Here is a 24,338-nt window from a genome sequence, read left to right as displayed (position 1 = left end):
TTGACGACATAATATTGCACTGTTTCTACTAAGAAATTTTAGTCCAGTCTTTTTTTTTCTTTTTTTTTGAAATTTTTCTGTTTCACTTAGTTTGGTTTGATATATTGTTTATAATTTTTCTTACTGATTGGGTTTTTTTTCTCTTTCTTTCTTTTATATTATATTCATTTACTAAGAGATCCTTGGATCTACAGATTTTTTTATATTTTATTGTTCTTTATGATTATCCATGCCATGATTGCTCTCCTGATCTCTTTGTATTACATGTACAAACATTGATGTTATATATTAATCTGTATTAATTTGAAAACTAATAAAAAGATTGAAAAAGAAAAGCCTTTCACATTAGCTGATGGTACCAGGTGACAAGTTTAAGCTTTTAACTGAGAGATACAGGGGGATGGAAGGAGGAGGTAGAGAGTCTAGTGACCTGGCCTTATGACAACAACCTTTCCATCAATGTCAGCAAAAGAGCTGATCATTGACCTCAGGAAGGGGAGTGGTGCACACGCTCCTGTTTACATCAACAGGGTTGAGAGCTTCAAGTTCCTAGGAGTGAACATCACCACTAGCCTGTCCTGGTCCAACCATGTAGATGCAATGGCCAAGAAAGCGCACCAGCACCTCTACTTCCTCAGGGAGCTAAAGAAATTTGGCATGTCACTTTTGACCCTCACCAATTTTTATTGGTGCACCATAGAAGGCATCTTATCCAGATGCATCATGGCTTGGTATGGCAACTGCTCTGCCCAAGACCATAAGAAATGGCAGAGAGTTGTGGACACAGCTCAGCATATAACAGAAACCAGCCTCCCCTCCATGGACTCTGTCTCTACTTCTTGCTGCCTTGGTAAAGCAGCCAACATAATCAAAGACCCCACCCACCCTGGACATTCTCTCTTCTCCCCTCTCCCATTGGGCAGAAGGTACAAAGCCTGACAGCACGTACCACCAGGCTCAAGGACAGCTTCTATCTCGCTGTTACATGACTATTGAACGATCCCCTAGTATGACAACATGGACTCTTGACCTCAGAATCTACCTCGTCATGGCCTTGCATTTTATTGTCTACCTGCACTGCACTTTCTCTGTAATTGTAACACTTTATTCTGCATTCTGTTATTGTTTTCCCTTGTACTACCTCAATGCACAGATATAATGAAATGATCTGTATGGATGACATGCAAAACAAAGATTTCCACTGTACCTTGGTACATGTGATAATCATGAACCAATTTACCAAAGGTACAAAGTAACACAAAAACAAAAGCCATGATGTACCAGTGAAGTCTTCAGGATCAATGTGGATCCACTCAATCAACGTTCCTTCTTCCTCTGATAGCTCCAAGTTGACTTCATGGGCATTGTATGATTGTGACCTGTAAACAAAACAGAGCCGACTTATCAATCAATTTCTTTCTACTTTCTGCTTTCCTGAGAGCTCCATTATCCAGGCTGAATGACAATCAGGTAAGAAGGAAGGGGTTAGATCTAAGTGTTAAATTCATACATTAGCCCTTAAGAAACAGCCTCCTGGAACACAAACAAATGCCATTTAACAAAGGAACATTACATGCAGCAGTGAATTACAGCTTTACATTCCAACACTTCAGTGACACAGAAGCAGGCCCATGCTGACTCCCAGAAGGGTAATCCCATTAGTCTGATTACCCCTCTCCTTATTTCCCTGTACCCCTTAAATTTATTCTCTCTTACATGTAGATCAACTCCCCTTTTTTACCATTAACCCATACTCTGGGGTAATTTACAGTAGCCAATTAATCTACCAGATCACCTTTGGGATGTGGGAAATATCCGGAAGATCAAGAGGCAACCCACCCAGTCAGAGGACAATGTGCAAACTCAGCATGGACACCAGATTCGGTCCTGATCTCAGCAGCGATGGAATGTAAAGCTATAATTCACTACTACATGTAATGTTCCTTTTGTCAAGATGGCATTGCTTGCGACCAGGAGGTTGTTTCTTGAGGTCTGATTTATGGATTTAACATTCAGATCTGACTCCTTCCACTAACTGCTGCACTGTAGACAGCTGTTGTTAGGTTGGGGGGCATCACGGGCAAAGCTGGCATCTGTTACTCATCCCTGTCCTAAACTAGACCACAACAGCTGAGTGGGAGTACCACAAGTGCTTTCTGAGTGACCCAGTCAGAACACCATTGGTTCTAGTGCAAATGTGGGACTAAGCTTCAGAAGAATGTTGATGGGTTTAACTTCTTGAAAGCCAATGATGGTTAGTGTGGTGGAGGCATTAGATCCTGTCTTAATCTATGGAATGCCGCAGTTATTGGCAGATAGTGACATTGGCTGAAAGCAGCTTGCAGAGTGTCTCGGCTGTCAGTTAGCAGTGGGTTGGCCGAATATCTACTCAAGAGACAGGTGGAGGGTGATGAAGCAGGAGGTTATTGCCCTCTCCTGCGCATTCCCTTACCTATCTTATTCACTCCACCTTGGAGTCTGGTGCCTCAGAACATTCAAGCCTGAACCCAAGTGATGGAGTCTGAGGCAGTGTGGGAAAACACTGGAACTGCACGCTTTGGACCTAAACATCCATCAACCACACCTGCTACTGCCACTCACAATAAGTGCCAGTATAAGTAAGAGTAGCAAAGGCATGGTAACCAGCTATTGCAGCTTGGGACGTCATCTTGGCCACCACAGAGAATCCGTAGCAACTAAACTGTCCATGGGAAACAGCCCCTTCCATATCTTAATAACTATCAACTTTCATAAATGTAGCATCTTTGTGATAGAAGTATTCCAAGTTACTTCACAGGACCATGGGCCACATATGGAGATACTAGGGCACAGAGATAGGTCTTAAGAAGGAAGAGAAAGGAGCGGAGAGGTGTAGGGAGGGAATTCTAATGCTTGAGACTCCGACAGCTGAGGGCACAGCTGTCAGGGATAGAGGTGGAGGAGTGCAAAAGAAGGGAACAAGACTGCAACCTTCAGCAGACAAAACAAAATGGAATTTACATTTATTTTATAACGTTCTTAAATTTATGCCCTCAACTGTGTAAGCTAACACAATGCATATTCCCCTGTTGGTTCAATTTCTTATCAGGAATTGGGGAGTTGCCCACTTGCTGACGTTGGTTGAACTCAGTCGTGGGTTGGGTGAGTGTTGCTAAGCTTCATAACTTTGCTTTGCTTTCTGGTGTGAGGATCAGCCATCTGTGGGAAAGAGTTAAACTCTGACTGGCTCCTCCTTCTGCAGCTGTTCGAGAACTAATGCATGTCAAATTAGAAATGTTGGAAGTTGTTCAGAAACCATTGACCTATCTGTGCCTCCGACCAACTGCTGCCAGTGATTTGACAGATGCAGCAAGCAGTTCAGGGGCATTTATAGAAACTGCCCTTGCTCCTGCCATCGACTGAATGAATTTCAATTTCTACACTTCCCTGACTTCCACATTAGCGAATGGAGTAACCAGATCAGTTTTCAGTGAGAAGGGAATTTAATCCTCTTCTGAAGGATGCAGGAGCTCCATACGGATATGAAGATTTTCTGTACCATATATATCCCATTTCAGAAATGATGGCATAAAAATCTCACCACCCTACTGAGCGAGATTTGCACAGTCTGTGGTGCTAACTTCTGGATGACTTTCTGTCAGGAGGATGTCAAAGATCCGATAGCAGCTATTTCGAAGAAGAGCAGAAGATATAATCCTAACCAATACTTATCCATCCGTCAATATTAGTAAAATTATAGAACATGGAGCATAGAACATTACAGCACAGGAACAGGCCCTTCAGCCCACAATGTTGTGCTGAACTAGTTAAACTAGTAATTAAATGCCTAACTAAACTAATCCCTTTTGCCTATACAATGTCAATATCCCTTCATTCTCTGCACATTCATGTGCCATCCAAGAGTCTTTTAAACGCCTCTATTGTATCTGCCTCCACCACCACCCCTGGCAGCGTATTCCAGGCCCCCGCCACTCTCTGTGTAAAAAAAACTTGCCCTCTTGTATGAGAGATTTCGAACCTGGGAAAAGATACTGGCTGTCTACCCTATCTATGCCCCTCATGACGTCTGTCGTCTCCCCTCAGCCTCCACCACTCCAGAGAAAACAACCCAAGTTTTTCCAACCTCTCCTTATAGCACATGCCCTCTAATCCAGGCAGCATCCTGGTAAATCTCTCCTGCACCCTCTCCAAAGCCTCCACATCCTTGCTATAATTGGGTGACCATATTTGAGTGCAATACTCCAGATGTGGCCTAACCAGAGTTTTAAAAGCTGCAACATAACTTCCTGACTCAAACTCAGTGTCTCAACTAATAAAGGCAAGTATGCCATACACCTTCTTTACCACCCAATCAACCTGCGCAGCCACCTTCATGGAGCTATGGACTTGGACCCCAATATCCCTCTGTACATCAACACTGTTAACGTTTCTGCCATTAACTACGTACTATCCTTTTACATTTGACCTCCCAAAGTGCAACACCTCACATTTGGTCAGATTAAACTCCATTTGCCATTTGTCCACCCATATCTGCAACTGATCTATGTCCCGCTGAATCCTTTGGCAATCTTCTACACTATCCACAATGCCACTAATCTTTGTATCATCTGCGAACTTACCAACCCACCCATCCATGTTTTCATCCAAATCACTTATATATATGACAAACAGCAGAGGTCCCAGTATGGATCCTGCAGAATACCACCAGTCATGGACCTCCAGCCAGAATAAGTCCCATTGACCACTACCCTCTGTCTTCTATGGGCAAGCCATGGGCAAGCCAGATGATACAAAGATAGGTGGAGGGGCAGGTAGTTTTGAGGAAGAGGAGTTGGACAGGTTGGGAGAATGAGCAAAGAAATGGCAGATGAAATACAGCGTAGGGAAGTGCATGGTCATGCACTTTGGTAGAAGGAATAAAGACGTAGACTATTTTCTAAACAGGGAGTGAATTCAGAAATCAGAGGTGCAAAGGGACTTGGGAGTCCTAGTGCAGGATTCCCTAAAGGTTAACTTGCAGATTGAGTCAGTAATAAGTAAGGCAATGCAATGTTAGCATTCATTTCGGGAGGACTAGAATATGAACGCAAGGATGTAATGCTGAGCCTTTATAAGGCTTTGGTCAGACCACATTTGGAGTATTGTGAGCAGCTTTGGGCTCCATATCTAAGGAAAGATGTGCTGGAGGTTTACAAGAATGATCCCAGGAATGAAAGGGTTAACGTATGAGGAGCATTTGATGACTTTGGGCCTGTAGTTGCTTAGAAGGATGAGGGAGGACCTCACTGAAACCTACCAGATATTGAAAGGCCTGGACAGAGTGGATGTGGAGAGGATGTTTCCAGTAGTGGGAGAGTCTAGGACCAGAGGGCACAGCCTCAGAATAGAAGGACGTCCCTTTAGAACAGAGATGAGGAGAGGGTGGTGAATCTGTGGAATTCATTGCCACAGACGGCTGTGGAGGCCAAGTCATTGGGTGTATTTAAAGTGTAGGTTGATAGGTTCTTGATCAGTAAGGTCATCAAAGGTTACGGAGAAGGCAGGAGAATGGGGTTGAGAGGGAAAAAGAAGTCAGCCATGATTGAATGGCAGAGCAGAGTCAAAGGGCTGAATGGCCTAACTCTGCTCCCATGTCTTATGGTCTTATGAACCCAAACAGCCAAGTCACCATTGATCACATGCATCTTAATCTTCTGGATGAGCCTACTACGAGGGAACTTATCAAATACCTTACTAAAATCCATTTAGACAAAATCCACAGCTCTAGCTTCATCAATCACCTTCGTCACCTCCTTGAAAAACTCAATCACGTTAGTAAGATAAGATATCTTTATTAGTCACATGTACATCGAAACACACAGTGAAATGCATCTTTTGCGTAGTGTTCTGGGGGCAGCCCACAAGTGTTGCCACGCTTCGGGTGCCAACATAGCATGCCCACAACTTTCTAACCTGTATGTCTTTGGAATGTGGGAGGAAACCGGAGTATCTGGAGGAAACCCTACGCAGACACGGGGAAAACGTACAAACTCCTTACAGAGAGCGGCCGGAATTGAACCTGGGTCGCTGGCGCTGTAATAGCATTACGCTAACCACTAACCACTAAACTACTGTGACTTGCCCCGCACAAAGCCATGCTGACTGTCCCTAATTAGGCCATGGTTTTCCAAATGATCATAAATCCTATCTCTAATAAGAGTCCTTGGAGTGATGGAGGATGAGAGGTGAACTGACAGAGGTGTATAAGATGATGAGAGGCATTGATCATGTGGATAGAGGCTTTTTCCCAGGGCTGAAAGGGTTGCCACAAGAGGACACGGGTTTAAGGTGCTGGGGGAGCAGGGGTAAGCTTTTTACTCAGAGAGTGGTGAGTGTGTGGAATGGGCTGCCGGCAACGGTGGTGGAGGCGGATACAATAGGGTCTTTTAAGAGACTTTTGGATAGGTACATGGAGCTTAGAAAAATAGAGGGCTATGGGTAAGACTAGTAATTTCTAAGGTAGGGACATGTTCAGCACAACTTTGTGGGCCGAAGGGCCTGTATGTGCTGTAGGGTTTCTATGTTTCTATGTTAATCCTCTCCAATAGCTTCCCTACCACTCTCGTGAGACTCATCGGTCTATAATTTCCAGGATTATCCCTAAGTAAATAACTAAAGTACAGTTTTTCAGAGGACCATCAGATATCAAGTAGGAAGTGGATATTTGGACAGATCCAGTGGGAGCTTGTTTGGGAAGGAATGGGGAAACTTGTCTGTGGTATTCCCAGTGCTCAATTGCTCCCTGTTTTCTATTCTATGTCTTAGCTACTTACCTGAAGACAAGGGAACAGTTCTGCCAGTCAAAAGGGAAGTATGTCACAGCAATAGGACAGGCGCTTCGATATATAGCAGGTGGCAGCCAGTACATATAGCCAGTATCATAGGCAAGAACGTTGGAATAGTAAGCAACTTCAAACTGACCATCAATGCTAGAGAAGAAGAGAGAAATCCAACAATCAGAGTACTGCACAACTTTTACAATTCCAATAGTGTCACAGGAGTGTGCTGCAGGATAATAGTGAGTGTGCTGCAGGATAATAGTGACACGGGAGTGTGTATCACACAGAGCAATTGTAAACTGAGAGTGATTAAAATAAAACAGTGAGCTAGGAGAATGATGCAGGGCAATAGTGAGCTAGTGTTTTACAGTATAATAATAAGCTAGAAGTGAGCTGCGGTAAATGATACAGTAAAGGCAATAGTGAGCTGTTAGAATGTTATAACATAACAGCAAGCTAGCAGCATGATATACACAGGGCAATGGTGAGCTGGTTGTGTATTACAGTATAATAATAAGCTAGAAGTGAGCTGCAGTATACTGTGATACATCATAATAGTGAGCTGTGAGTGTGTTATAGGATAACAGTGGGCTGAGAGAGTGATGCACACCAACACTACTGAACCAGGAATATATGACAGTATAATAGTGAGCTGTGACTATAAAATGCAGAGAGCTTGAAGAGTGCTATAGGATAACGATGAACCAGCGTTGTCTGACAGGGTGATACTTAGCAAGGGTTGTGTTGTAGAATAGTAGGGAGCTGGGAGAGTGTTGGAGGATAATTCTATCTGGGATGTGTTAGTGGGTATTAGAGAGCTGGGAGTGTTATTCACTAATAGCAAGGTGGAAGTATTTTACAGGTAATAGTCAGCTGAAAGTGTGCCACACAACTGGTAAACATGTGCTAGAAGTGTGTTGTAATAGATGAGAGTTAATTATTCAAGGAAGCCTCAAATCAGAGTCAGGTTTATTGTCACTGACTTATGTGATGTGAAATGTGTTGTTTTGCAGCAGCTGTACAGTTCAAAGACATAAAATTACTATAAACTACAAAATAAATAAATAGTGCAAAGAAAGGAATAATGAGGTAGTGTTTAGGGGTTCATGGACCATTCAGAAATCTGATGGCGGAGGGGAAGAAGCTGTTTCTGAATCGTTGAGTGTGGGTCTTCAGACTCCTCCCCGATGGTAGTAATGAGAAGAGGGCATGAGAAGGGTACTTACTTGTTCTCAAGGACAACATCAGGAAGCCAGAGCAAGTTGGATGGAACTCTGACCACACCTATCCCATCATATTCGGACTTGTTCCAGGACAAGCGATAATCATTCCATTGCTGTCAATAGAAAGGAAATACACAGCCACATTGATCTGTATCATTCCCATAGACTCCCAATGTTTGTACTTATTTCCATGATATGTTGAATGTACAGCAGAGGAGAAAAGGACAGAGGACCATAGTGAAAATCAAATGTTGGAACCTTGAAATACAAACATTTAATGCTGAAAACGTACAGTGGCTCAGGAGGGATCCGTGCAAAGAGAAACAGTGAATATTTCAGCTTGAGGACCCTTCACTGGAGTTCTGATGAAAGGTCTTAGATCTGAAAAGTTAAGTTTGTATTTTTGCAGATGCTGCCTGACTTCCTGGGTGTTTCCAGTGTTAACTGTTTTTATTTCAGGGCAATAATGAGCTGTGTGTGTTATAAGATCACAATGGTTCACACACGGCAATCAAGAGCTGAGAATGTATTACAGTATAATAGTAAATTGGTAAATAAATTGGTAAATTGGTTTGTTATTGTCACATTTACTGAGCTACAGTGAAAAACTTGTACAGTGAAAAAATGTTCTCGTCCAAATCGTTGATATAGATGACAAAAATGGGGGAACCATCATGGATTCCTGCAGCACACCACTGGTCACAGGCCTCTAATCTGAAAAACATCCCCCTATTACCACCTTCCGACTCCAACCACCAAGCCAATTTTGTATCCAGTTAGCTAGCTCACTCTGGATTCCATGAGATCTAATCCTTCTGGACCAGGCTACCATGCACATCCTTGTTAAGGGCCTTGCTAAAATCCACGTAGACAACACCTGCCACTTACCCTCATCAAGCCTCTTGGTCACCTCTTCAAAAAATTCAATCAAATTGTGAGACACAATTTCCCATGCACAAAACCATGCTGACTATCCCTATTTAGTCCTTGCAGGTAGACTCTGTCTCCCTGAATCCTTCCAGTAACTTTCCCACCACTGATGTGCAGTTCACCGGCCTGTGGTTCCCTGGCTTGTCCTTACATCCCTACTTAAATAGAGGCACAAAATTAGCCACAGTACAGTCTTCCAGTACCTCACCCGTGGCTAATGACAACACAAATATCTCTGCCAAGGCTCCAGAAATTTCTTCCCTGGCTTCTCACAATGTCCTTAAATACATTTGGTCAGGCCCCAGGGATTTATAAATCTCTATGCGCTTTAAGACCACCAGCACCTCCTCTTTTGTAACGTGGCTATGTTTCAGGACATCCCTATTCTCTTCCCTGAATTCCCTAACTTTTACGATCTTCTCCATGGTAAATATAGATAAGAAATATTAATTTAAGACCTCCCTCATCTCCCATGGCTCCATACACAGGGATATTCTCTCCCTAGTTACCCTTTTGCTTTTAATATATTTATACAATCTCTTAGGATTCTCCCTTACTTCATTTGCCACTGCTACCTCACATCCTCTTTTTGCCCTCCTGACTTCCCTCTTAAGGGTATTCCTACATCCCATATAGTCCTCAAAGGATTCACTCGATCCCATCTGCCTATACCTGACACATTATTCCTTCTTTTTCCTGATAAGAACGTCAATATCCTTCGTCAGCCAGGGTTCTCTAATCCTGCCGGCCTTGTCCTTCGCTCTAACAAGGAACATGTTGGCCCTGAACTCTCCCTATCCCACTTCCAAAAGCCTCCCACTTGCCAGATGTCTCTTTACCTGCCAACAGCCTTTCCCAATCAACCTTTGCAAGTTCATGCCTAATGCCATCAAAAGTAGCCTTGCTTGAATTTCAGACTTTAACTTGTGGACCAGTCCTATCTTTTCCCATAACTATTTTAAAACTAATAGAATTATGGTTACTGGTCCCAAAGTGCTCCCCCACTGACACTCCAGTCACTTGCCCAGCCTCATTTCCCAAGAGGAGGTCAGGTATTGCCCCCTCTCTATTAGACCTATCTACAGATTTCTTTAGAAGACTTTCCTGGACGTACTCAATGAATTTTGTCCCATCCAACCCCTTAGCACTATGGCAGTCCCAATCAATCTTAGGGAAGTTAAAATCATCTGCTATTAGTGGAAGTAAGGCAGAGTGGAAGGTGAAGAGTAAGGCAAGGTGGAACTTAAAACAAAAAATTCTATCCCAACATGAATTACGGTCTCACTTTTGAGTGGATCCAGTGAAGGACCAACATAAAACGCCGAAGGAAGAAGCTCACTGAAGTTGAGGCAGGTATGGAGAGCTACATATTACTAATGCAGTCAGCATATTCTAAAAGCTTTCAGCCACAGGGCTGGACAATATAATACTTACTATTTCAATCCAGACATTTGTGGTAAGTACTTCCTCCTTTTCATTCTGTTTGGAAATAAACAGATGATAATAGTAGGGTACATGATCATTGCATCAAGACAGAAGAGCCAAGGTCAGGAGATCTGCAAACCTGAAAAGCTAAAAACTGAGTGCATTTACTCATGTCTACTTGTTCCATCTCTGCACTGTTAAACACTTAATGTATGCATTCTAACATATACTATCTCTACACTACCATAGACCCAACTTACTATCTGTTTACTGTTAGGGAATCCATGTACCATTTCTACACTGCATAGATATCATGTAGCATCTCTACACAGTCAAGAGGTTCCATGTATTATCTTTATACTGCCATAAATACCATATACAGGCTCGACATTGCTAGAGAGCCCACGTGCAATTTCTACGAGGTCATCAACCTCATGAACTACTTCTACATTGTGAGAGACCTATGTACCATTTCTACTCTGCCAGGGACCTTACGTACCATTTCTTCACTGCCATAGATCCCACGTTCCCTCTCTATACTGTTCCATCTCTGCACTGCTGTGGACTTCATGAATCATCTCTCCATTTTCATAGATACCATGTACCATCTCTACTCTGCCAGAGACCTCATTTACCATCTCTGCATTGTTGGAGACCTTATGTATCATCTCTACAATGGCAGAAACATTAGGTACTGTCTCTGAATTTCCAGAGACATGTGTACCTTCTCTACACATCAGGAACATCATATACCATCTTCACATCACCAGAGAGATCATGCACCCTACCATTTCTGTACATTTAGAATTTCAACTTTATCTGTCTGCAGTTCCAGCTTTATCATTGATTGTTGGCCAGTAGGGGCTAAAACAGTTGGATTTGGTTGAAGGTTCAATCAAGCACATCCCATGCACCCTACCAGTTGAAATAAGTAGAACCGTGGATTGACCATTTGTGAAAAGGCTTCTGGATTGGTTTATTAAAATACCTCAATAATTTTGTCACCATGATTTTTGTTTAGGACTTTCCTTACCAATGAAATGAGATTGGTTAGTGTAAGTTTCAGTGTCACATCAATGATGTCTCCATGGGTCTTTGCTGGTCGAATCCTCTTATCATAGTTGGCTAGCAAGTCATGAATAAGCCTTTCTTCATGATTCGATCTAGCTGTAAGTGAAGCAGGGATTCATTAATATCTGCAATATTTTGCTTTTGTATATGAGATCACAAAACCCTTATCTGACAACCATACTGGAAAGTGCTTGAGTGAATGATCTGCCTCTGACAATTCCATCACTCAGAAACCAGATTCAAATTGGGGAAAATATACACATGGACTGCATAACTATAGTATTTTGTTGCTTTCTTTTACATAGGACAGTACAGCACAGGAACAGGCCCTTCAGCCCATCATATCTGTGCCAAACATGATGCCGAATTAAACTAAATCTCTTCTGCCTGCACATGATCGATATCCCTCCATTCCCTGCATACTGTATTCATGTGCCTGTCTCACAGCCTCTTGAACGCTACAATTGTATCTGCTTCCACCACCGTCCCTGGCAGCCTGTTCCAGGCACCCACCACTCTCTGTGTAAGAAAACTTGCCCTGCAGATCTCCTTTAAACTTTCCCCTTCTTTACCTTAAATGCACGTCCTCTAGTATTAGACATTTCCATCCTGGGAAAAAGACTGACTGTCTACCCTATCTGTGCCTCCCACAATCTTATAAACTTCTATCAGGTCTCCCCTCAGCCCCCGAAGCTCCAGAGAAAACAACCCAAGTTTGTCCAACCTCTCCTTTAAACTCATGCCCTCTAATCCAGGCAGCATCCTGGTAAACTGCTTCAGCACCCTTTCCAAAGCCTCCTATAATGGGGTGACCAGAATTGCACACAATACTCCACGTGATGCCTAACCAAAGTTTTATATAACTGCAACATGAATTCTTCACCTTTCAACCACAGAGTCATAGAACATGGAAACAGGCCCTTTGGCCCAACTGGTCCATGCCAACCATAGTGCCCCATCCAAGCTAGTCCCATTTGCCAGTGTTTGGCCCATAACCTTCTAAACCTTTCCTATCCATGTACCTGTCCAACAGTCTTTTAAAAGTTGTTAATGTACCTGCCTCAACAACTTCCTCTGGCAGCTGATTCCACACAGATACCACCCTTTGTGTAAAAAAAGTTGCCCCTCAAGTTCTTCTTAAATCTCTCTTCTGTCACCTTAAACCTATGTCCTCTAGTTCTTGATCCCCCAACCCTGGGAAAAAGACTGTGGGCATTGACCCTATCTATGCCCCTCATGATTTTTTACACCTCTATAAGATCACCTCTCAGTCTCCTATGCTCTAGGGAATAAAGTCCTATTCAACCTCTCCCTCAAGTCCTTACAACATCCTTGTAAATCTTTTCTGACTCTTTCCAGTTTAATAAGATCTTTGCTACAGCAGTGTGACCAAAACCATTGTCCTGAACCTTTGCCTTTCTAACATTCTGGATAATATCCTGGCATGGATACACCTCCACCTGCCTGATGCTGAAATTAAGATTCAGTAGTCTGTCCCCCCGACTTTAACTTTTTAGAAAAAAATTATTAGTTCACATTGCTGGAAGTGCCGCATTCATTTTATATTTCCTGTGACAGAAGGGGACCATTCATCCCATCAAGTTTATGCCAGCCCTCAGAGCCATCCCAGTCCAGATGAAGGGTCTATTTCATTCCACAAATGCTGCCTGACCTGTTCAGTGGTTCGTTTTTAGCTCCAGATTCCAGCATCTGCAGTCTCTTGTGTCTCCAGTGTTATTTCTCTGCATCCTATTTTCTCTCACATGCCCACCAGCTCTCCATTTCATAAAAACCAATTAACCTACCAATCAGTATATCTTCGAGATGTGGGGGGAAATCAAAGCACACAGGGGAAACCCACCCAGTCACAGGGAGAATGTGCAAACTCCACACAATCAACGTCAGTTAGAATCAAACACTGGTCACTAGAGGTAGCAGCCCCTATCTGGTCATGAAACGATGAGGCTTTTAGGAGTCAAGCACATGAGTAGATCTGGAGTCTCAAAGGCCAGACTGAGTAAGGACAGCAAATACCCAAAGGGTGGCAGTGAACCAGAAAGGTTTTTACAACAGAACACAGAACATTGGAAGAACTCAGTGTGCCGAGCAGAATCTGTGGAGGCAAAAGGTATGACGTTTTGGGTTTACAATAATCTGGTAGTTCTATCGTTACTGAAACTAGCTTTTAAAAAATATATATATCAGGATTAATTATCTGGAATAATTTGAGAAAATGTGAAATTGTCTATTTTGGCAAGAAAGATAACAAAGACCAATACCAATAGTATCTAAATGGTGAGAGATTGCACATCTCTGACTTGCAGAAGGGGTCTGAAGGTATGAATCTCACAAGGCTAGTTTGCAGGTAGAGCAGGTAATTAGGAAAGCTCACAGAATGTTATTGTTTATTGCCAGAGGAATTGGAAGCAAAAGTAAGGAGGTTATGTTTCAGTTATGTAGGGCATTAGTGAGTCTATATCTGGAGCACTCTTTTCAGAATTGGTCTCTCTTTAAAAAAGGTGTTGGAATCAGTTCAGAGAATATTTACTGGACTAATACCTAGAATAGGCAGGTTATCTTCTGAGGAAAGGTTGGCTAGGTCTATATCTGCTGAGGAGGAATACACAAAAAGTGCTGGGGGAACTCAGCAGGTCAGGCAGCATCTATGGAGGCAAATAAACGGTCGACATTTCGGGCTGAGACCCTTCATCAGGACTGGAAAGGAAGAGGGAAGAAGCCAGAATAAGAAGGTGGGGGGAGGGGGAGGATCTGCTGAGGAGGGACTTGATTGAAACACATAAGATCCTGAGGAGTCTCAGCGGGGTAGATGTGGAGAGGATGTTCCTTCTTGTGCACAACTTAGAACCGTGAATAACCATTTAAAAATAAAAGGTTGCTATGGAGTCATAGAGCAATACAGCACGATGAGGCAATTTTGCTTTGCTCCCAGAAGGTTGTCTTTGAAACTCTCTTCCTCAAAGGACCTTGGGAGCAGAGGCTTTAGGTACTTTTAAGGCCGAGGTAGACAGATTCTTGATAAGCAAAGGAGTGAAAGGTTACTGGGGCTAGATGGGAAGGCAGAACTGACGTCACAATCACATCACCATGAACTTGTAGAATGTGGGGCGGGCTCAAAGTCTGAGTGGTCAACTCCTCCTCCTAATATGTTTATTTTGATGTAGAATCATAGAATTGTTCAGCACAGAAATGGCCCTTTTGGCCCACCTAATCCATGCCAACCATGATGCCTTTCTGCAATAATCCTATATGCCTGCATTAGACCCATATCCTGCTATGCTGTTCCTATCCAAGTACACATCCAAACATCTTTAAAATGCCTCCACCATCTCCTCTGGCATCTTGTTCCAGATATTCACCACCCTCTGCATAAAGAACTTACCCCTCAGATTTCCTTTAAATCTCTCCCCTCTCCCCTTAAACCTGTGCCCGCTAGTTGGAGACCACCACTGCTGGGGTGAGATTTGAAGGCTAGCTCCTGAATCAATTGTCCTGATCTCTGGCTGCTAGTGCCATTGCATAACCCACACAATGTGTTTTTAAAGGAATGGCAAATAGTTTTTCAATGGGTTCATGGCCACCATTATCAGTACTCTTTATCATATTATGTATAAACTGCAAGCTTGAACACTTGCCCCAGATCGATCATCCAGGTTTCTAACCTCTAGTCATGTAACCTAACTGTTATGTTGGTATGTAATGTTTTGAAGCAAAATAAAGATTGGCTAATACAGGGGAACAAAGACTGAAGAAGGTGACAGTGAAACTGTACACTGAGTATGCTCAGGCATCAGATCTGGTGTTGATTACCAGGGTACATTGGACCCTGCTATGGTCCAGATAAACATGTCAAAGCCCCATGGTATTTTTTGGATTCTAAAGGAGAACTCTGCACCATCCAGGGGCTAATATTTGTTCAACTGCACCCCCCCCCCATACAGTTATTGATACCTGGGCTGAACTACCGCAAATGTCAGTGGAAAAAAACACCAAGGCTTGGGTGTGATAAAGGGGTCTGCTTTTTACATGTTTGAGTTATAATTTGGCCTTTGTCTCTGCCTTTATCTTGTGATCTTCTGAAAGGTGACACTTGTTTGTTAATATTCAGAAGTCTATATTTGTTGTGTGTTCCTCATTCAGATTTAAATAGAGTCGATATAAAAATAGCCTAATATCAGCTAACTTTAGTATTAGTTGGCCAAGGGGAAAAGGCTCTCACAGTGACTTAGTAGGGCTTGGCTTGAGAAGATTGTGGACTCAGAGCAATGCTCTTGTTGGGTGCTGACTTTAAAATATAATGTTAATCTGAGACACTGTCTGTTTCTCAGTAAATGTAAAAGATCTCATGATACAATTTTAAAGAAGATTTTGAAGAATGGGTGCTTGATGGTTGGCATGGACTCCTTGGGCCAAAGGGCCAGTGTCCGTGCTGTATAACTGCTCTATAACTGTGACTAAGAGCATGTGAATTCTCTCAGGTGTCTTGGAACCAATATATATCCAACATCACCAAAAGGAAACATATTATCTGGTCATGTTGCACTGTTATTTGTGGGAGCTTGGTGTACACAAATTTCCTACATTACAACAGTGAGGACACTTCAAAAAGAACTACATTAGCATACTGACATGTCTATCCACGGCCTCCTCTACTGTCACATTGAGGCCAGACGCAAGTTGGAGGAACAACCCCTCATATTCCACTTTGGGAGTCTCCAACCTGATGGCTTCTACATCGATTTCTTTAACTTCCAGTAACCCCACCCCTTCTTTTTCTTCCCCTCCCCCCCCACTCCTTTGTCTTCCCTTATTCCTGTGGCTCGCTTCCCCCACCTTGATGACCTGCCCATCTCCTCTCCTCCCCTCCCCCATCCTTTATTCCATGGTCCACTGCCCTCTCCTACCCGATTCCTTCTTCTTCAGCCCTTTGCCTCTTCTACCTATCACCTCTCAGCTTCTTACATCTTCTCCCCCTCCCCCACCTACCTACCATCCCCCTCTCACCTGGACTGGCCTATCATCTGATCTCACCTATCCTCCCCCTTCCCCCCCCCCACCTCCTCATTCTGGCTTCTGCCCTCCTCCTTTCCAGTCCTGATGAAGGGTCTCAGCCCAAAACACCAACTGTTTATTTCCCTCCATGGATGCTGCCTGACCTGCTGAGTTCCTCCAGCACTTTTTGTGTATTATGTTAGCTCCAAAGTGCTTTGAGTCATCCAGAGGTTTTGTAAGATGCTGTCTTCATCAGAAAGCTTACTACTCTTTGGAATTAAGATTAATTTCCATGACTTAACTGAATAGAGAAACAGGCTCAAAAGATTGACTATCTTCCTTTTGAGCCTCTCCAGGCTCCCATTCATGGCCCTAGTTGATGGCCTACCAAGTTCAAAGGTAATCGGGCTATGATTTTGTCCAGATTGCCCTTCTTTGTTCCAGAAGAAGGTGAGAGATTGCGATCAGGAGGCACAGTTCACCTCACCTCTGTGCGGCAGGTGTTCAAGTGGAACAATTAGTGGTGTCACAAGAGACTGCAGACACTGGAATCTGAGAATAATTTTCAGGGCTGCCGGGAAAGAGCAGGGAATGGGACTGATGAGGTTGCTCTACTAGGAGCCAGCACAGACTCACTGGGAAGAATGGCCTCCTTCAATGCTGTAATGGTCATGATTCTCCATTGCAGCATTGCTAACAAACATGGCAACACAAGCTTTTTATGATTTGCCCCATACCATACAGATGTAATATGACCACTCAACCAGATCAGTTACAGTGAGAGGACACAGACTAAAATGGCAGAATTGACGTAGTTAATACCTTCCACTCATCCATCACCATCAAAATAGACACTGCAGTCATTAGCAGGGGCTTGATGCTTAGAAATTATTTTCTTTGGTGAGGGAACCAAGAAAGTTGTAAAATTGGAGCCATTTATGTTTGAAATTAGGAAGCATTTCTTCAAACAATGGTGGTTGAAAATCTTGAACTCTCATCCCGAAAAAAATCCCTTGGAGGCTGGGAGGGTCCCTTGGAGCTGCCTACACTGAGATTGATAGATTTTTGTTAAAAGGTGTAAATCTAATTGAATGGCTGGTGGCCTTCTCCTACTCAATTCCTTGAAAGGCTGAACAGTCATTTGGGCCTTTACTTGATCTGGTCGTCTGATATTTCACCAAAATGTTAGGAGTCATAGAGTCATAGAGTTATACAGCACAGAAACAGACCATTCGGCCTAAGTAATCCATGAAAACCAAGATGCCCATCCAAGCTGGTCCCACTTGCCAGCGTTTGGCCCATAACCTTCTGAACCTTTCCCACAACCCTCCCCACCATCAAGGACATCTTCAAGAGGTGGTGCCTCAAGAAGGCAGCATCTATCACCAAGGACGCTCACCATCTGGGACATGTCCTCTCCTTGTTACTACCACCAGAGAGGAGGTACAGGAGCCTGAAGACCCACACTCAACGTTTTAGGAACAGCTTCTTCCCCTCCGCCATAAGGTTTCTGAACGGTCCATGAACACATGAACACTACCTCGTTATTCCTCTTTTGCACTATTTATTTACTTCTGTAACTTACAGTAATTTTATGTCTTATCCTGTACTACTGCCGCAAAACAACAAATTTCACGACATATGTCAGTGATAATAAATCTGATTCTGATTCTGATCCATGTACCTGTCCAACAGTCTTTTAAAAGTTGTCATTGCACCTGCCTCAACCACTTCCTCTGGCAGCTCATTCCACATAGATAAAACTTTCCGTGTAAAAAAAGTTGCCCCTCAGTTTCCTATTAAATCTCTCCCCTCTCACCTTAAACCTGTGTCCTCTAGTTTTTGATTCCCCAACCCTGGGAAAAAGACTATGCTCATTCACCTGATTTATGCCCCTCATCATTTTATTTACCTGGAGAGCTCTGTGATTGTAAAGCACAGGGGAATTCATGAAAAATTTACAGGCTCTTTGGGTGACGATATGAAATTTGCAGCCCATAGAACAGAAATGCACAGATGAAACATTTGTTTTTTTTTGTTAACTGGGACCTTGTTGTATCCCTTTAATGCAGTATTGAGAGGCTATACTAGGTAGTGCTGCAATGTTGGAAAGGCAGTACTGAGGGAACAGTGCATTGTCAGAGGGACAGTACTGAGGGAGCACTGCACTATCGGAGGGGCCATACTGAGGAGGCACTGCAGTGTCAGAGTGGCAATGCCGAGGGAGTGCCATACAATCAGAGGGCAAATTTACTATCAGTATCCTGCGACAACATTTTTCCATCTATTGATTTCATGAATATTCTGGAAATTACATTACTGACGGTGGGAGCTTGTAGTGTGCGAATTGTCTGCAATACTGACAACAGAAATACTTCAATGGCTGCATTTCCCCAAACAGCAGGATGATAGAACAAGATTGATCAAGAGGTTGTTGGAATCAACATGCTCTGCAGATGAGGAGGGACGCTCTCTGCTCTGGCTCGGAGCCTTGGCCAACTGTGCATCTCACGGACAGTTTCAAACATACAGCTATGTGTCTGTTTACCGGCATACTGCCATGTAAACCCGCCGCTGAGAAATGGGGAATGTTTTCACTGATTTGAGTTGTAGACTCAGCCAGCTCCATCACGGGCACAACCCTCCCCACCATTGAGGACATCTTCAAGAGGCGGTGCCTCAAGAAGGCAGTATCCATCATTAAGGACCCTCACCATCTGGGACATGCCATCTTCTCATTACTACCATCAGGGAGGAAGTACAGCAGCCTTAAGACCCACACTCAATGATTCAGGAACAGCTTCTTCCCCTCTGCCATCATATTTCTGAATAGTCCATGAATGCATGAACACTATTCCTTTTTTTAGCACTATTTATTTTAAATTTATAGTAATTTTATGTCTTTGCTCTGTACAGTTGCCACAAACCAACACGTCATCTAGGTCAGTGATGATAAATCTGATTCTGATTATCCGGGTGCACTCTTGCTGTAAGTGATCCAGGGAATGCAAGTTCAAATCCCGTCGGAAACATGTTGAGAATTTCATATATTTGTACGTTTTATCGCTCAGTCAACATCGCTGAGAAAAAAAAAGCACATGATCTGACCATTATCACATTGCTGGACGTGGGACCTTGCTGTGCACACATGAGCTGCAGCACTCCCTACATCACAGCAGTGCAGTGACTACACTTCACAAAAGCACTTCATCCGCTGTGGGTGTTATCAAACTGCTTTCTTTCCCTCTGTGAGAGAAGTGTCAGACGACAGTTTGCTTATTTTCCCCACACCACCAACAGGTTAACCACCCTCTGCTGATTTTACTGTTGCTAATCCTTCAATTGCAGGGATTGTTCGACCCGTCCAGAAATAAGCATTCAACTCCCCGCTTGAAACTCAGAAGCATACTGGGTGGCAATAGCTCCAAGAGAAATCCCTCAGCACAGCTCATCAGTTTTCTGCTTCTGTTAACCAAATGAAGCCAAGCCTTACCTTCTAACACCAGGCAAAGGATCAGGAGAAGTGTCAGAGCCATGGTGCTCAGATGCTCTTAAGTGAGTGTGTAGCTCTGCTTGCAAGGGAGTTGTGGGGTGAGGGGCTTGGTTTCCAGTCACCAGGCAGTGCCAGGTTTCAGCACCCAGCTGCCGGACATCAGCTGAAGGATTAACCCTTCCTGCCCCAGCAACTCTATCTGTCTAGTGGAGCAGCTGGCTAGGTCTCCCGGGGATAGCAGTGAAGCTGGAAGAATTAAGTTTACCCTTTCCCTCTCTTATTCCTGAGGTCTTCCCATTCCATTTCATCCACGGTATAACTTAACAGTAGGCTCAGGACTAGACAAGCCTTTCAGAGGAGGCAGGACAGGTGATGCCTGTCTATAAATCATGTTATCCTGCAATTTATATATAGAGCATGAAGCAAAGAGGTTATTCTAAATCTTTAAAAATCACTAAATAAATCACTGTTTGAACGACAGCTGCAACACTGGGTTCAATTTTACAGACAGTACACATTAGAAAGGATGTCAGAGCCTTGGAGAGATGGAACAAAATTTACTCCCTGCCCTTAGGAAATTGTGACTTCATTTACTGGGGTGTGACTAGAGGTGCAAACTTTGTCCCCAGAGCTAAGGGAAGATCCAAGTGAGGCATTTCAAATCATTAAGAGTAATTAAGGAAAAATTTGTTTCCATTAGGAGGTGACCAAAGGAGACAGATATAAGGTAATTGCCACAAAACTCCGGGATGGAAAATGAGATTTTTGTCTTAACATGATATGTGGCTGTAATCCTGAAGGCTGCCTTATGTAGTTGGTGAGAGGGCCAGAAGGACAGAAAATACAGTTTCACTCGTAACTTGCAAAAGAGAATCAGACGAGAAGGAAACATTTCCAGGATTGTAGGGGAGTGAAGTTAATGGGAGAGCTGGCATAGGCATTAAGGAGCAAATGCAGCAAATAATCTGATAGAGGAACTCAGCGGGTCGAGCAGCATTTGTTGGGGGGCAAGGAACTGTTGACATTTTGGGTCAAGACCCTGTATCAGGGCTGACAGAGGTGAGAGAAGATGCCCAATATAAAGAAGAGGGCCAGTAGGTGATTGGTGGACCAAGGAGGGGTGAAGGATGACAGGCAGGTTGGCACCGGCTGGAGGGAGGGAAAGGTGAAGATGGAGACAGCTATTGGAACAAATGGTTTGCTTCTGAGCCACGCAATACAGTAACATCCCACAAGCATTAATACGATAATGACCAGATAATGTGTTTTTAGCAATGTTGATAGCAGGATAAATATATCCCCAGGGCACTGGGGAGAACTCCCATGAAAAATAGCAGCCAAGGGATTTCTTTGATGTTCAACTGAGAAAGATGGGGCCTCGGTTTAACGTCTCATCTGCTACACCGCCACGGTGATACAACTGATGTTGCTAGGATTGTGGTGCTTGACTCGAGGGAGTTCACCTTAAACCATAAACCATAAAGGCCAGTGAAACCCATTGAGTTACAGCTGTTGTAGTGTGTCAAAGTCAAAAGTCGAGTTTATTGTCATCTGCACAAGTCCATGTGTGCACAGGTGCAATGAAAAACTTACTTGCAGCAGCATCGTAGGCACATAGCATCAGATAAGCAGGATTCACAAGAAACACATAAATTAAACTTAAGTTGTACACAATTTTTACAAGAAAGAACACAATTAGAACAAAAACGAAGTCCATTTTAGCACAAAGTGATCAAAGTGGTCATAGTGTTGCTAAACTCTAATGATTAGGGTTATGCCAGTTGATTCAAGAATCGAATGGTTGAAGGGAAGTAGCTGTTCCTGAACCTGGTGGTGTGGGACTTCAGGCTTCTGTACCTCCTGCCCGATGGTAGCCACGAGAAGATGGCATGGCCCGGATGGTGGGAATCTTTGATGATAGATGTTATCTTCTTGAGGCAGCACCTCATGTAAATACTACCGATGGTGGGGAGGGATGTGCCCGTGATGTATTGGGCTGATTCCACTACTCTCTGCAGCTTCTTACATTACTGAGCATTCGAATTGCCGTCCCAGACTGTGATGCAACCAGTCAGGACACTTTCAACAGTGCATCTGTAGAAGTTTGTAAGAGTGTTCGGTGACTAGCCGAACCTCCTTAATCGCCTAAGAAAGTAAAGGCACTAGCGCGCCTTCCTTTTGATTGCATCTAATATTAATGTTCGATTCCCAGGCCACGCTGGATAAGCTGAATGCACTTGGAGTCCTGCGGCTGGCTTCCATGCATGCACATATAAACTAGGTGAACACGGTTGCTACTGAATCCAACCCTCTAATTATTGACTAACTCAAAGCTCATAGAACTTGTCCTTTCCCTTCACTTCAACAGAGCCACCTTGTGACAAGAATGGCCTACTGCAGTATGGAAACCATGCAAAATATTTTAACTTGCATTCATATAACCCCTTTAATGTAGGATAAACAAGACATTTGCTGGCAGACATTAATAATACATCATAACAGGCAACTAATAATATCAAAGATCACCTTAAAGGAGAGAGGGGTGAAGAATTAGGGAGGGAATTCCTGAGTTTAGAGACTTTGGAATTTAAGAAATTTAGAAGCCATTGAGCTCATATACCTTTACTATCACTTTAGATCTTTTACTTCAGTGCCAATTTCCTTATCTCCCCTGATTTCCTTAATATATAAATTGCATCAATCACTGTCTTGAATATATTCAGTGATTGAGCCTCCACATGCTGAAGATTTACTACCCTCTGGATGAAGAACTTTCTTCTCATCTCTGTCCTGAGTAGCCGACCTTTTCTTTTGAAACTATGACCCCTGGTTCTAGACAGTCCAGCGAGGAGAAACATCAGCTCTGTGTAAATGAGATAACATCTCATTTACACAGAGTATAGAGTATAGAGCCAGTCTGCTTGATCTCTCCTCATACAACAAAACCTCCAGCCAGGAAATAATCTGGTGGACTTCTGTGTATCTTAACTATCTCCTTTCTCAGGTTGGGGGTACAGACCTGTACAGAATATTACAGAGCGGTCTCACCAGATCCATATATAATTGGAACAAAACATTTGTACTCAAATCCTCTTATAATGAAGGCTAAAATACCATTTGCCTTCCTCATTGCTTGCTGTACCTGCTAGTTTTCAACCTCTCACCATTTAGAAACCTCACATTTTTTCACATTATATTCTATCTGCCATGTCCCTAAGCACACTCTTTGCCGGTCCGCATCTCCCTGAGGTCTCTCTGCATCCTCCCCACAGCTCACAATGTAACTGAGGGCACAGGTGTCAGTGGGGTGGTGGTTAGTAGCAGCTCAATGTGAAGCCACGAGCTGCAGAGATTTCAGCGGATTTTATGGCTGGAGGAAGTTACAGGGAGAGGGAGAGAGCGGGATGTTAGTGCAAGCGGGTGAATGAGGCTTGATGCAAGTTAGAAGGTGTACACCAGAGGTTTTAATGAATTGAAGTTTACTGGGTGGATGATATTGATGAAGGCAAGGATAAAAACCTGCAGATGCTGGAAATCTGAAATAAAAACAGCAAGGAGAGATAGTCCAGAACAAAATAGTTCACTCTATTCCTGTGCAAATCTGCTTCCTCATCTTACAACAGTGGCTTAAAATATTCAAATTTACAACTCTTTGGGCAAGATTCTATATCCATAAAATAAACATTTTATACACCTGAACTCTCCCAGAGCGGTATGAACTACAAATCCCGCTCCGCATAGCCTGTCCCCTGAGCGTAGTCCATGTATCACTGAAAGTGGCCACGCAAGTAGATGGGGTGGTAAAGAAGGCATATGGCATGCTTGCCTTCATTGGTTGGGGTATTGCGTTTAAGAGTAAGGAAGTCATGTTGCAGCTATGTAAAACTTTGTTTAAATCACACTTGGAGTATTGCGTGTAATTACGGTCGCCCCATTACAGGAAGGATGTGGAGGCTTTGGAAAGGGTACAGAAGAGGTTTCCCGGGATGCTGCCTGGATTAGAGGGTACGAGTTATAAGGAACGGTTGGACAAACATGGGTTGTTTTCTCTGGAGCATCAGAGGCTGAGGGGAGACCTGATGGAAGTTTATAAAATTATGAGAAGCATAGATAGAGCAGACAGTCAGTATCTTTTTCCCAGGGTAGGAATGTCAAATACTAGAAGATGTGCATTTAAGATGAGAGGGGGAAAATGTAAAGAGATGTGCAGAGCAAGTTTTTTTCCACAGAGAGTGGTAGGTGCCTGGATAATGCTGCCAAGGGTAGTGGTGGAAGAGGATATGACAGAGGCGTTTAAGAGGCTTTTAGATAGGCACATGAATATGCAGGGAGTGGAGGGAGATGGACCAAGTGCAGGCAGAAGAGATT

General features: G+C 43.3%; 1 protein-coding gene across 1 annotated transcript in view; it reads right to left on the bottom strand.

Annotated features, from left to right (window-relative positions):
• Positions 1-20,013, bottom strand: part of chrne (cholinergic receptor, nicotinic, epsilon) — a 42,083-nt gene extending 22,070 nt beyond the window's left edge. Inside the window, exons 1-6 of the mRNA XM_052044738.1 lie at positions 19,971-20,013; positions 11,430-11,563; positions 10,406-10,450; positions 8,045-8,154; positions 6,813-6,968; positions 1,282-1,379 (exon numbers count right to left, since the gene is read on the bottom strand). Coding sequence (XP_051900698.1) covers positions 1,282-1,379; positions 6,813-6,968; positions 8,045-8,154; positions 10,406-10,450; positions 11,430-11,563; positions 19,971-20,013 — 586 coding nt within the window. The remainder of the gene's footprint in view (positions 1-1,281; positions 1,380-6,812; positions 6,969-8,044; positions 8,155-10,405; positions 10,451-11,429; positions 11,564-19,970) is intronic.
• Positions 20,014-24,338: the final 4,325 nt, after the last annotated feature.

The sequence above is a fragment of the Pristis pectinata genome, chromosome 37, assembly GCF_009764475.1.
Source record: "Pristis pectinata isolate sPriPec2 chromosome 37, sPriPec2.1.pri, whole genome shotgun sequence".
In the NCBI taxonomy this organism is placed as follows: domain Eukaryota; kingdom Metazoa; phylum Chordata; class Chondrichthyes; order Rhinopristiformes; family Pristidae; genus Pristis; species Pristis pectinata.
Note: the sequence above shows the minus strand (reverse complement) of the source record. Positions and strands in the feature narration are given on the sequence as shown.